The 14,914-nt window shown below is 36.7% G+C and overlaps 1 protein-coding gene across 4 annotated transcripts in view; it reads right to left on the bottom strand.

Annotated features, from left to right (window-relative positions):
* LOC128881617 (protein couch potato-like) overlaps nucleotides 1-14,914 on the bottom strand; it is a 363,315-nt gene that overhangs the window by 194,234 nt on the left and 154,167 nt on the right. For all 4 annotated transcript variants that reach the window (XR_008458132.1, XM_054132875.1, XM_054132869.1 and 1 more), the window contains exon 2: nucleotides 5,484-5,561. Coding sequence is in view for 3 of the 4 variants with exons in the window: in XM_054132875.1 (XP_053988850.1) it covers nucleotides 5,484-5,561 (78 nt within the window). In the remaining variant the exon portion in view is untranslated. The remainder of the gene's footprint in view (nucleotides 1-5,483; nucleotides 5,562-14,914) is intronic.

The following is a 14,914-nucleotide window of genomic DNA, read 5'->3' as shown; positions in this document are numbered from 1 at the left end:
GACAATCTATTCAAATTCTCGATCTGAACGCCGCCCATTCTGTTTATGTAAGAATTCGCGGTCGTATTATCAACTCGGAGCAAAATCTGTTTATCGTAGAAATGATCTGCAAAAGATTTCAAATCAAAGAATGCTGCAGACAACTCCAAAAAATTTATATGTCGAGCTTTCTCTTGCGACGACCAGTGACCGTGCGTTCTCTCGTTTGTACTTTTGCAAAAAGCTCCCCAGCCTGAGAGCGAGGTATCTGTAAATAATTCAAGATCGAACAACGAATTTCTAATTGGGTTAGGAGACACCGAACCAGTCACCTTCCACCACTCAAGTTCATCCATAACATCTCGAGTGATAGCTATAAGACCCTCGTAATCATCATTATTCTCACGAAGAGCGAGGTATTTAGCCCTCTCGCATGCCTTGGTATAAACCATATCGTACTTTACCGCTGGACAGTACGAAACTAAAGTGCTCACAAGTTTAGCGAAATCTCTAATCTTATATTCTTGGTTTACTCTGATCTTTCTGATTTCGCTTCTGAGCCGAAGTTTCTTTTCCATCGGTACTTCAACTGTCATCTTAACGGAATTATAGACAAAACCGAGAAATTGACAAGTTTTCTTCGATGTCATCTGACTTTTCTTTTTATTAATGACAAAACCTAAAGATTCGAGAAACAAACTAGATTTCGTTAAATTAATTGAGCATTGCTCAAATGAGTCTCGTATTAAAAGAATGTCATCAATGTAAATGACCGAAATTAAACCCGACTGGCGTAAGTAAGCTACTACGAGTTTTAAGATTTTAGTAAACACGCAAGGCGCAGTTGACAAGCCAAAAGGCAAACACGTGAACTCATAATACTGCTTATCGAAAATAAATCTGAAATACTTCCTATGAGATACATGGATCGGAATTGTATAATAGGCGTCCTTAAGATCAAGCGTTGTCAAGAAAGAATCGGGACTTAATAACTTTGAGGCCGTTCGATCATCTTCGAGTTTAAAATGAGTGGTTTCAACAAACTGATTCAGAGCCTTCAAGTTTAGAACAAACCTACTGGATCCATCCGGTTTAGGAACTAGAAAATAACTCGAGACAATTGTCCCTCACTCGACTGACACGTCTGAAATGTACCTTTAACTATTAATTCGTCAATTAATTGATTGATTTTAAATCTTTCGTTAATTGTGAAATTCCGAAAACTCGGAGGCACGATCTGTTTAATTTTCGAGCAAAAAAGGATCTTATAACCCCTCAACCAAGACAAAACTTTTTTGTCAGTGCCATGCCATCTTGCCATTTACCTTGAAAGAGACCGAGTCTATCGGCTATAAGGCTTACACCAAGCTCTAACGTCTCCTCAAGTGTTCCCGATCTCGATTCCGATCGCGATCGCGTCTCTGGTAGCGAGGTTTCTGGAAAGATTGCGGCTGCTTCTTTTATAACAAGTGATACCTCGGCTTCTGCCCGTCCGACGGCGCTGGATAATTCCTGGCCTGAGGTTGACAGGGCGGGAACCTCGAGTTTTTTGCTTGTTTCGAAGATTGTAATCTGTAAGCGACTTTGAGATCTCTGCAAGAGATTTCCATCGTTTTTGCATTTTTCAACACCTTTTCCAAAGTGTTCTGAAACAAGAAATCTCCGCAGCCTGACGCGTTGACAGCGTCTCGAAGAGATGCGTTGATATTGGCTAATATCAAGCTTCGACGAACAAAAGACTCATCGTGCTGCAGATCCGCCAATAGGTGGATCAAATCGAACAAATATTTAACTAAAGACAGCATTTCAGGGTTGTCTTTCCCCTTCACAGCAATAGACATTGCTTGCATTGCGAGAGCCAAAGAAACAATAATCTTTTCCTGTTTCTTCCGAATACGGTCATCTCTCTTCGGAACCAACTCCTGGACAACAAATTTGAACTCAGGATTTAGTTTTAGAGGATCAATGGACGTACAGTTGTTAGGAGGTGGATATTTCTTCAGAACCTCTACTCTAATTTCCTCCGACAGACCCTCCTTAATAACATCTTCGCAGCGTACCACCAGATCTGTATGAACCGGAGGAGCGAAGACTCTTTCATCGCAGATACGCTTATCAAAAATATCTAAAATATCAGAACTTAACGCAGCTTCTGTGTTCAATATCGCTAGCTCACTAAAATCTACCGGTGGCACATCATTGACAGGGATGTTCCGTAGATTTGTTAACTGATTCGTGGAATCCAGCAAAACCCGATGCATCTGACTTGCCTGCCTGCCATCTGCCGGGTTATTTTCTTGTTCACTCCTATCTGGAGAAACTGAAGAAATACACCGATCCGAACTAAAAGATCTCGCTCTGGGATATCTGGAACGGTCACGATCTGGAAATCCAGACCGACAATAATAGGTTAGTCCTAAATATTGTTTCATATTTCTCATACTCAAAATATGAGTAACTTTCATAGCAGGTTAGAGCCTGATGAAAAAGCTCATAAAATTCTTCGGAATCGAAGAAAAAAATTCATCTCACGAGAATCCATAAAAGTGAGGAAAAAAGGTTTGACACTCGTAGGTTAGTGTCTACGAGTGAACAAACTTGACATTTTTCAGGTTAGAGCCTGTTGTCAACAAATTGCGAGATATCGATCCAATCGATACATTCTTCTTTTTCTTCTCCCTCTTTTTTTTTCTTTTTTTTACAGTTAGGTTAGACCCACAAATGAGAAAAAAGAAAACGGTTTAAAACCTTTTGAGTCTCGGAGAGACCTGAAAACTATCTCCGGCAAGGACAGTAAACTAGAACAAATATCAGACAAACAATCTAACAATCTTACACCCGCTCGACGACAACTCGTCAGTAACCGTATCACTCGATCTATTCCTGCAACGATGGCTCTTCCTCTTCTTTTTCCTCCTTAGCTTTCTATTTTCCATTCCAACTTCTCAAGACGTCTCTCGAGATCCTTATTTTGGTTTTCCACATCGGAAAAATCTCCTTTATGCCTTTTGCGAAACATTTACACAGATATAAAAGAGAAATTCTCTCATTAACAACGTGACTAATCGGCACAAAGAGAAAGAATGAGGCATGACGGGCGTGCAGACAGAGGAGGCGATTCCCGCCCCTTTTTTGATATTTTGCTTTGAACTTTGTGACGATATCGGCGGGAAGTGGGGGTACTACAAGTTGATCATCTCGAAAGAGGCGCGTAATACAATATGAGATTGTTACGAAGCAAATTTTAAACTATATTGGAAAAGTCAGATAAATTTTGCTTAAATCGTAATTAACGCCAACTGCAATTTAAATATAATATTTTGTGATCTGATTTCTATGTTTATTCAAAGGAATATTTCATAATATAATTGACGTCGATTAAACATCTACAATTTTTTTATAAATCTATATTTTTATAAAATCTATTTTATATAAATAAATATAGATTAACATAATTTTATAACTTCATAACAAAATTGAATAATTTCAGAAATATTATTCAGAGTATGTACTTTTAATATATTATGTATGAAATATTTCTATTAGGTTTTTAGGAGCTTGCAGACAAAATGTGTAAATATCATCATTTTTTTCAAAATAGTCTTCTTTGAGAATTAATTCAGAAAAAATTGATGCAAGTGAAAACTTTCTGTTGAATTATAAACATATAATTTGACTTCAACAAAAATAAATCTAGCGTTGAGAGACACTGCCCTTTTCTCTGTAAGTTAGAGTATCGGACTGCCACCATCAGGTCTGACAACCCTTGACTGTTTGTCGTCGAAGGCCAAGGTAATAAACAGAGCGCAGGCAGAATTTTCTTTCTTTAAGTGGACGCTAGATTTCTCTTTCTCATAGGCCTGATTTTTTTCAGTTCTCGTTCGTTCCTTGAACAGTAAACGTGTCCTTTCGAGCCGTTTGAATAAACGTAGAACTCAAACTTATTAAAAAGACTCATTTATTAAACCCATATTCCAATACTTTCCCTTCTTTACAGTATTTATGTGTATCTTAACACGTAGTTCTCTAAAGGATCACTTTTTGAAAGTCATATTAATTTTGCAGTGGTCTGTATTTTAAATATAAATATCTCGAAATATTTCTTAAGAATAGTTATTCTAAAAACTAGTAATTTTTGTCTACACCAGTAGAGACAGAAATTGGAACAAAATTAACGATTACAAAATGACTATTTCGTTCCTTCTTGAAACAGCTATGTTATTTTTTTCTCTGAAAAAATTCCAAAAAATTGTTCACTGATTCAATCCAAAATAACAGAATTCTTGAATAATGATTTCCAAAGAAATTTTAATATTTTTATTTTTAGAACATAGAATAGGGCTTCTCACAAAAAATGTACATAAACAACATACTAGGCCATTTGTAACACACACGTATACAGAATTGAACAATAATTTGCTCAATCTTTAAGTTACATACAAACACTCTCTGAAAGGAAACATCTGGGCACACATTCATTTCCATGGAATTAATTCCCAAAGTAGTCGACCAACTTTTCCCTATATACATATATACAGGGTGTTCAAAAAAAAGCATTCAGTATTTATATGGTGTATAGGACACACTGTACTGAGTAAAAAAGCTTTAGTAAAGATAGGTCCAAAGGTCAACCGTTTCTGAGATATAAACATTTTTGTTTGCTAGTATCATGATTGACTTACTTGCTTCCATCGCATGCGAAACACGGTGTTCGGTCAAAGGTGGATTGGACGTGGTGGACCAGTTGCAAGGCCTCCTCGATCCCCCGATTTAAATCCCTTGGACTTCTTTTTATTGGGATATTTAAAAAGCCAAGTGTATTCCACGCCGATAAATAACTTAGAAGAACTACGTAACCGAATCCGCCATACTTGTCAAATAATTCGACAGAAATGTAGGATTTTCGAGAGAGTTCGCGACTCTGTAAGAAGAAGATCTCAAGCGTCTACAGAAATGAGCGGTGGACACGTGGAAAATCTTCTATAAATATCGAAAACCCAGTAGTAAGTCAATCATGATACTAGCAAACAAAAATGTTTATATCTCAGAAACGGTTGACCTTTGGACCTATCTTTACTAAAGCTTTTTTACTCAGTACAGTGTGTCCTATACACCATATAAATACTGAATGCTTTTTTTTGAACACCCTATATATCTAGCGGTTGGTTTTAGTTTCCGAGATATTTACAAAAGTATCTTGTTATATTTGACTATACTTAGCTGCGCAAGGCTCGCGTAACAGGCCGCTGTTTCTTGTTTAACTTTTCTATAAACACACTACAACGGTTTAGAGTTGTTCCGAGAACAAGTATCATGCACGATCTTTATTCGTACAGTAAATAAATGGGTGTCCGAGAACTCGATGTCCTTTGTCATGCCATAAAACACGAGTCATCAGCCCGTATTCTCTGTCATACATCGAGGAACAAATTCACTAAGTAAATGCTCCAGGGCAGGCACGATCGAAGAAATCAAAAATGGAGAGAAAGATCAGGACTATTTACCTCGTATGCTCTGAACAGCAGATACAGCTCCCTCGGCTTGGCATCCATCGGTAAGCCGCTTACGAACAAGGTGCGCACCTGCAAAAAGATGAAGAAAGAAAGCGATAATTGAGTTAATTAAGCTAATTGCCGGGGCTCGAAGAAGGAAGAAACAGAAGTCGAGGGAGGGGAGTGCGCGAACCGGAAGGACTCGAGTCGAAGGATGGATGGAGATAACCGGGAATTAGTCTGCTCTGTTTGACTGGTGTTCCCGTGGAGACGGGGTGACAGCTAATTGTCGAATTAATAGGAGACGGTAATGCAACGAGGAACCTGTTCCCTTTGTCCCGTTTCTAATTTAACGACTGATTTCCACCTATCCCCATCCCGCGCTGCGCCTAATTCCCATTTCTGAACATTTGTTCCGAACCCATACGTCGCTTTCATTGTTTCTTTATTCAAATTTCTGTTATATCTACTTTACCGAACGTGTCGGGATCGCCTAATAAGGTAAATTTGTGGTGCTTTTCATCAATTGTTTGATACATTTTTAATTAATTATATCGACAAAATGAATTATTGGTGAAACATACTTATGTGCTTACTGAATTAATTTCACTTATAATAAATATGAATTAATTTGTTAGAATAATTGTACTTATAAATATTAGGTGTGCAAATTAATTCTGTATCTTTGTAAGGTGAACATATTTATTTATAAAGGAAAGCCATACAACTTTTAATCTTTTCTTAGTCACACATTTCAAGAGACCACGTATTAACTGCAAAACTAAATGTTGGAACAATCTGTGTATTTCGTTATTATTTAACATAAGTGAATGGCTAGTAAATATTTCTGATTCAATTAGATTTATGAATAATTAAATACAAAAGCAGAGTATTTATTTTAACTTCTAATAATTGGTAAGTATACTTGTACGCTGTTAGAAGGACAAAAATATTTAAAATTTGTATATATAAATAAATTGTAATGACCACCAGACTTGTATAAATTGTATGTGTAGATTGATTATAATTAAAATCATGTTGACACTTTAAAAGGTTGGTAATTTAATCTAACATTTATAAACGATTGAATATAAAGGCGCTGAATTAATGTTTACACCTAATATATGTAAATTTATATGTAAATTTAATAATTATAATAAAATCTATGAATTTTGTATAGAGAAAGTACCTTAACACGAATATTTAAAATCAAACAATCCAAGAATATTCTTTACAGAAAACAGAAGACTTTTCGCACAAGTGTAAAAACATGCTATTGCAACAATGATATTTGCAGTCCTGCAAGTACCAATTAACGAGGCACGCTACCCGTGCGAATGGAAAGTCACGTGAAACTGGTGCGGCACGCCGAAAAGAGGCCAAAGCTGCACAAGGTGCTTCAGCCGAGGACAAACTTCGTCCAAACTCGCTAAATGGCCCGTGACAAACGATCGGAATCGCTCTCAAACGTCTAAACCGTACCCTCGAATCGTCATATTTTTCTTTCAGTCTATTCTTGACCCAGTTTCCCGAGCACAGAGACCGAACGCGTTGTGGGTTCAACGGAAGTAAGCAACACGGAGACGGTAAATTACATACTGATTTGGCCGCCAGCCAAACCGAGGGAGACTGTTCCCATCTGACGGAAGATTTTCCTTGAACGAGGAATCGCTGAAGAGAGTCGATTGAGGAAGACCACCTGGCGAACGACCTCTGGTGTTTGTGGAATCGTTCCTGACGCGATTGCGCCGGCACAGGTGGACAAAATCCCTCGAACACGATCAATTTTATAACTGTGCCATTTTTAATATAAACTTTACTAATAGTAATACTATCTATTAATGATATGTACTAATATTATAAGTTTGAAATAATAGCAACGTATGGAGTGCTCCAAGACTTGAATATACATATGAAATTTGAAATAAATTAGCAGAACATTTTGTTAATACATATCTGCCTATCTTTAAAAGTTTGGAGAAAATAATGAGCTTTTGAATTATTCTCCTTTCATGCACAGTTTTTAGTTTAGATAATAAGGCATATGTTCAGCCGCGAACGTCATTATTCGTCGCGACTGATTAAGATACACAAGATTAGTAAGTTTAGTGTCATAGATAAATACTAACTCAAATCTGTCTTTATAAAAAGTATCATAAAGTAATTCCTCTCTCAAAAAAATAATTATGAAAGAAAAAGAAATCCACCCCAAAGTACTTACTAACTATACAAATATTTTATATACTACATAATATTATACATTATTATTACACTATATAAATATTTTATATACAAATATTTAATATCCTATGTATATTTTGAAGAATAACTTTACCATTTTTCTCACAACGAACAACCAAACAAAATAAATCGTTTATTTGAATTTTGAAACGTCTCCTACTGTATTCGCGTGGGAACAGCGCGGATCGATTCTGGCGTGCATCGATCTGCATTTTCGCACACATTGTTGGCGCACGCGGAACGCGTTTCGAAACAATGCTGCGAACAGGTGCGCGCGGGAAACGCTGAAAACAATGGCAGTTCAGCGCTTTCACCGATCCACGCGTGTTTGCATGGCTGTTTTACGACACGACTGACAGAGAGGGAGGAAAACGAGAGGAAAAGGGTGACTGGTCCGTGGCAAACCGTCCGTGAAAAGAACGTTCACTCCTGGCCCGCTTCGACGGCGACAGGCTCGTGAAATCGTGAAAAGCGAGGGAAATTTTTGCGTATACCTGTTCCGAGCGTCCCTGCGCTGCTTACTTCGGCGTGTGCCGGAAGAAGGAGGCTCGACTCTTTAGGACGTGGTAACGTGAATGGCGTCTATTCCATTTGAGGAAGTTACGTGTATGCGTAGGAGGATCAAAGACGGGACGATGCCTGGAATTTTTTTCCGATTGCACAATTAAATGTACGGAATTGGAATTTTAATTGTAAATCTAGAGACGCGGTAGTGTCTCGACGTCAAGTTCATGAAAAATGATATAGCCACCCCGTATAACGTGGCGCTACCGCTATCTTTTACAGGAGAGATGTCCATTCTAACCTAACTTGAAACTTCTTTCATTAATATCTCATCACGCCTGGAATATTTTCTAAGTTTAAACGCATTTTTCTTATGTAAATCGCATATAAGCTTTTGAATAAAACCAAAATCAATCAAATCGGTACACGTACAACAGCGATATCGTAATATCATGTCACGATACATCCAAAAATATTACCGTCTTATACTTTTCCAGTCGATTTTTCGTCAACACTTAGCCAATAGGAGACAAGGCCGTTCGTCCATTCGTCGACTCTCGGAATCAGTCGGCAAGGCACGTCGGCCGCCTTAAGAAATACTTGTGTATATCGTTTGACAGATATAGGTTAGTATCGTTTGACAGATTCGTTTGACAGATATAGGTTACAGTGAGGAATAGCTGGATGCAGGTTATTAAGACAGAAGAAAAAAATGTCACCAGATACTGCAAGAAATAATGCACAAGAGACAGTAATGTTGCCTTGTAATACGTGTGTGCACGCAGTAAAACTATAATAGTAGTATTAGAAGTGCGACATATTTTATTATATTTCACATCAAGAAGAGGAGCATATAACATAATCAATAAAAGAGTAAGTAAAATCCACAATTAAAAGTAGATAGTGTTTACCATTATTTGATAAGTAATTGTGTGCACTTAAAGTATGTGTATTATCGTTGTAAATTCTTGTGTGTTTTCTGTTTCCACAGTCTTTGATTGATATAAGCAGCGACAGTCGTTCCAATAAGAGGAAACGAAGGGATGAATTGCTTGTTTCATGAAGCAAATAATTTGATGACGAAGCAACAGTATTTTGGTGCTTTCCAAAAATAGGAGCTTTCGCTGTGAAATTCTAGTATTTTATCTGAGTGAAGGATATCTGGTAGTGATTATTAAAATACCACAAGAAGAATCATGCAAGTATTACAGGAAATACGATAAAGTTTGACAGGTATATTGAAATTGGCCAATTAAAATATACTACGATCTGACAGAGTGTACAATGGAAGGAATTAAGTGAGCTGTACATAATGTTTGTAAGAAAATTATGATTTCTATTTTTATTTTAAGTTCTGCGTTAATTTGCAACTAAAATATGGTTTGTATATGTTACAGATAATTGAAGCATAAGATGATGATGAGCGGTGTGGATAACAAATTTGCTGGTATTTGTATTAATTCATGAAATGAATGAATAAATGTTTGTAATTAATAAATTAATATCATATGAAATATATATATTCACTTTCTTTACCCGCTCTCCTTTTCTTTTTCTCTCTTCAATTAAAAAAATAAGAAGTCTGTGTATATGTCCCAGGGAAATGATAAAAATAGAGATTTGATCAAATCCCTAAGGTAGATGATCAATTCACGGGAGATGTTAAAATAACAACTGTTCAGCCGCGAACGTCATTATTCGTCGCGACTGAGTAAGATACGAATTCATCATCGTTCGCTCGATCCCCAAACATTCCACAATGTTTCGAGAAGTCATTACACTCCTTGTAGCTAATACGCCTATCAAACATTATACACGGCCTGCACATCATAAACCTGGGCGAGCTGAGATCAGTTTCGTCGCCCAAGGTTGCTGCATTAATGCAGCCAAAAGATTCACACTTCGGTGGTCGGAATCAGGAGTCCAGAACTCCTACAAAGTGGACTTCCTTCATGCATGGAAGGCCGAGCTCACATATGTATCATATACATTTAAATCTGCGTGCAATCAATATATCGATTTTTCGAAGCAGCTGATCCGTCGCTGTTTGCTGGCAACGGATTCTCGACAGCTCAAAACAGCTGAGCGGATCGAGCGGGCGATGAATTCACAGGCGACTCCAAACCGACTCGCGATCGAGGAGTGGCGCCTAGCAACACGAAAACAGGGGCAACGATCTCTTCGCAAATTACCATATATGGCAATGACCATATTGAAATTAAACATTAGAATCGAGCTTCTAGAAGATTCTAGAAGCTTCTATCGACAAGAGTGGGGAAACCGTTGCCTTCCAGACGAATTTCAATTCTAACGACACTTGTTCGAGATCACTCGAAGCGTCCAGACGTAAAAATTATAAATCGTTCACATCCTTCATAATTTTAACCGACTTCGAAAAGGAGGAGGTTACTCAATTCGACATGTATATATATTTTTGTTAAGGTATGTTCACCGATTACGTCGAGATGGCTTGACCAATCGGAATGAATCCTGTTGCATCTTGTAGAGCAAGCCTCCCCGGTGGTCCCATTATCACGACTTTTTGCAATTTGTCATTATTTACCCGTTTTTTTTACCAAAAAGCCGTGATTTTTTGGTATGCTTGCCGATTACGTCGAGATGGCTTGATGTATCGGAGTGAAACCTCTTGCATCTTGTCGAATATTTCTTCCAGTTGGTCGCGTAAAAGATACATTTCGTAATTTGTCATTTTTTACCCGTTATTCACCAATTCCGTTTACCCCAAATCCCTTAACTGTTTTAGTGTAAAGATGAAATAATATTGTTTAGATATTGAAAGTACTTATTTAGTAAATCATGCATTATTAAAAGTAGAATGGATAATACAACAATACTCATAGAAACATAAATTATTTATTCGAGACTAATTAGCAAAAGAAATAGGTACCTAAGCTGATATTTTAAAAAAATAAAAAGAATACTTTTAGGGAATGTAATTAATAAATAATTTATGTTTCTACGACTATTGTTGTATTACCTACTCTACACTTAATAATCCATGATTTACTAAATTTATACTTTTAATATCTAAACAATATTATTTCATCTTTTCACTAAAACAGTCAAGGGATTTGATCAAATCACTTACTTTCTTTAGGGAAATGACCTCACAGAGTTGTTATTTTAATATCTCCCGTGAATTGATCATTTACCTTAGGGATCTGATCAAATCTCTATTTTTATCATTTCCCTGCGACATATATAAATCACAAAACTAAACAATTCATTTTTTCATATTACTTCATATGGATTATTTTATATTATAGATATTAAAAATATTATAGATATATTATCAGTAATATCAAAATTTCTTGGAACAAGACTTTCTGTCATGTGTCGTGGGTACTTTTGAGGATTTAAAGAACTAAATCTGACCTCTCTTTTTCTATATTATTGTAATACAATAAATTATGTGTTACAAATAGTGGATCTCCGTTCATTTTCTCATTTTCTCATTATTTAAATTTCTTGCAACAGAACTTTCTGCCATGCATTGTGTGTACTTTTGAAACCTCTAAGGACTGAAACCGATATTGCAATACGATAAATTGTGAGTTCCAAATAGTGGATTTCTTTTTTCATTTCTCGATTTATCTTTAACATTCGAATTTCTTGCAACAAGACTTTCTGCCACGTGTTCTGCATACTTCTGAACTTTATTCTAATACATAAATTGTCAGTTACAAATAGTGGACATATTTTTCCTATTTCTCACTTCATCTTTAACATTTCAAGTTCTTGCAACCATAAGCGGTTTCGAGCACCATGAACTCTACACAAAGTACTATACACATATAATATAAAAATGATTTAAAGTCATTCACTATGCAAATTATCTTTGTAAAAAAAAAATGAAATCCCCATAAAAAAACTTCAAGAAAGTAAAAAAATTACGCCAAGTACATGAAAAAGTGAAGAACTCAAGGAGTTATCATAGAAAAATAAAAGAACCCTATTAATTAAAAACTACAAAAAAGTAGAAAAAGATGTGAAATCGAAATGAGCTGCCAGTACATGAACGTGTTTTCCAGCAGAGTGGAAAGGCGACACTGTACAACACAATGTAAAATTCGGTGGTTTCCACCTATGCGCAGCTAAAACGCTGTGTTCAACAGTGCGGACGTTCAGGTCCTAATGACAATTCATGTAAAGTGACTGCTCCACACTTTAGCGGTGACATGAAGAAGCTAAATAGCGTATCATCCACAAACTGAGGCTGTTTAAAAATTTGCCTAGATGTCCGCGGCCTGGAAGTCAAATGCTTGGCGTGGCCAGGCAAGGCATTCTCAGATCATCAAGACCCATACTTTCTCTCCCGCAGGGTTTCACATAATTTGTCAATTTAAAACTCTTACGATATGAGTACATTTTCATTGTATTCCGTTTTAAATTATTTCTAAAGTCATTCATCGACACCGATACCTTTCCTGTCACAAGTTTTCAGATAATTTGTCAGTTTAAAACTCTGACAATATAAGTACACTTTCATTATTTTGCGTTTTAAAATAATTCTTATTCATCGACACCTTGACCTTGCTTGGCCACGTCAAGCATTTGACTTCCAGGCCACGGACATCTAGGCAAATGTCTAAACAGTCTCAGTTTGTGGTTGATACGCTATTTAGCTTCTTCATTTCGCCGCCAAAATGCGGAGCAGTCACTTTACATGAATTGTCATTAGGATCTGAACGTCCGCACTGTTGAACACAGCATTTTAGCTGCGCATAGTTGGAAAGCACCAAATTTTACATTGTATTACACAGTGTCGCCTTTGCACTTTATTGGAAAGGACTTTCATGTACTGACAGCTCATTTCGATTTCACATCTTTTTCTACTTTCTCGTAGTTTTTTATGAGGATCTTCTATTTTTCTATGGTAACTCCTTGAGTCCTCCACTTTTTCATGTACTTGGCGTAATGTTTTTACTTTTTTGAAGTTACCTATTTAGAGTAGCCTCACTTATTCCTCGTGAGAAACAAGCCAGTTGTGATCGTAGAACCGACACGCAATTCCTGGCAGTGATTCGATTCGAAACACGGTATGATTTCGTTTCGTCGCGATCGTTGGCTTTAACCTACTCGCTGGATTAACAGGGGGTTACATGAGTGACCCCGCGAACGTCTGCCGGGCGCTTCAGGGTTACACGAGCGGCCCACGGACGTTGCTCTCCGTTCGGGACGTATCCACCATTGGAACGTCAATTCAATCCATTGCGGATGAAACGGTGGAAGCGTGCTGCACCGCGAATAGCGAAAATTGGATGCCGTCCGTGGCAATCCGCTAAAAACCGGATCATTTGTATCCGTTGGGAGTAAATAAATCCCACGATAAATGGATGATGCGATGTAAAGAGCTAGTTGTTCCGTCGGATTCTATCAACAACGACGCTTCGATGGATGAATGGTTTGCGTCAGGACTCTCTCGATGTCAGAAAAGATTAGTCTGATTGGTTGTTACCATTGAAATTTATAAGGTGGGTTTCGGAACGACGGTGGATGTCGTAACTTTGAATCGAGTATATTAAATGTTTGAAGTACGGGGAGTGTAAATAGAAACTGTTGGGAAGTGATAAATATCGAGGAGATGAGAATGGAAATACGAATATGAAACCAAACGTAGGAATATTATTCCAGACATCTTCAGCAGGAATAATAGCTGTATGAGCTTGAATTGTAAGTAAGATACTTCTATTAGCTGTCACGATGAACTATAAAGTTCTGAAAATAATGGTTTTGAAGATGTACTGTGACACTAGTTTGTCTATCTGTATACTATTCTTTATTATTTCTTTTTCAAAACACGATAATCAGTCTTCTTCAATATACTGTAATACAATGCAATACCTCGTTTGAACCATAGTCGTTTGTGTAAATTTATTAGAGTAATAGTTGAGAGGTATTTGCAGTATAATTACAAATTATTCTATTCTTAATTAAAAAATAAACCACTTTGAACTATTCAGTAATACAATTCAGTAATACAATAATTCGTATTAATGACACAAGTACTTTTCAACCGATAAGTTAATGATTTTTATTTACACTTTCATACCACATATTTCCCATAGAAAGATTATAGTCAGAATTGTATTTTACTCTATCACACATTTACTACTATTTAGGAACCATCTAGGACCTCCTAATTTAATTGAAATTCATTATCGATAGATAATATTAAAATAAACTCTTTAAAGGGAGACCAATTGTCACGTTAATTAATGTTTCCTCTTCAATAGCACGTTTATTTAGGTCGGTAAATATTTTGAAAATAAATGTATTTTTAAACTGCTTGACTCTAAAGTACCAAAAAAACCAAACACCATTTATCATCTAATATATTAATTCTAAAAACAAAGAATCGAAAAAAAAACGCTTATCTTACTAATTATCCCTTACACAGTGGCACGACGAATAAAATACCATCTCGGAATTAATTTGGAACGATGTAAAGTGAACCCTAAGAAAGTTAAAGATCTCCCAGGTACTTAAATACGTCTGCAATTTCATCCGTGCATCAAATGGCGACGAACGAAGCCAGAAAAAAAGAAGTCCTCCATTTTTATCCACATCGCGTGTCCTTCGTTAATCCCTTCTCGTATTAATTACTCGAGCCGTGGCTAGGAAACGACGGTCCGTCGACCGGCCATTACTTCCGCCTCGAGTGGTTTTTGTGAAAC

This window comes from Hylaeus volcanicus, chromosome 1 (genome assembly GCF_026283585.1).
Source record: "Hylaeus volcanicus isolate JK05 chromosome 1, UHH_iyHylVolc1.0_haploid, whole genome shotgun sequence".
Taxonomy (NCBI): Eukaryota; Metazoa; Arthropoda; class Insecta; order Hymenoptera; family Colletidae; genus Hylaeus; species Hylaeus volcanicus.
This window is presented reverse-complemented; position numbering and strand designations above follow the sequence as displayed.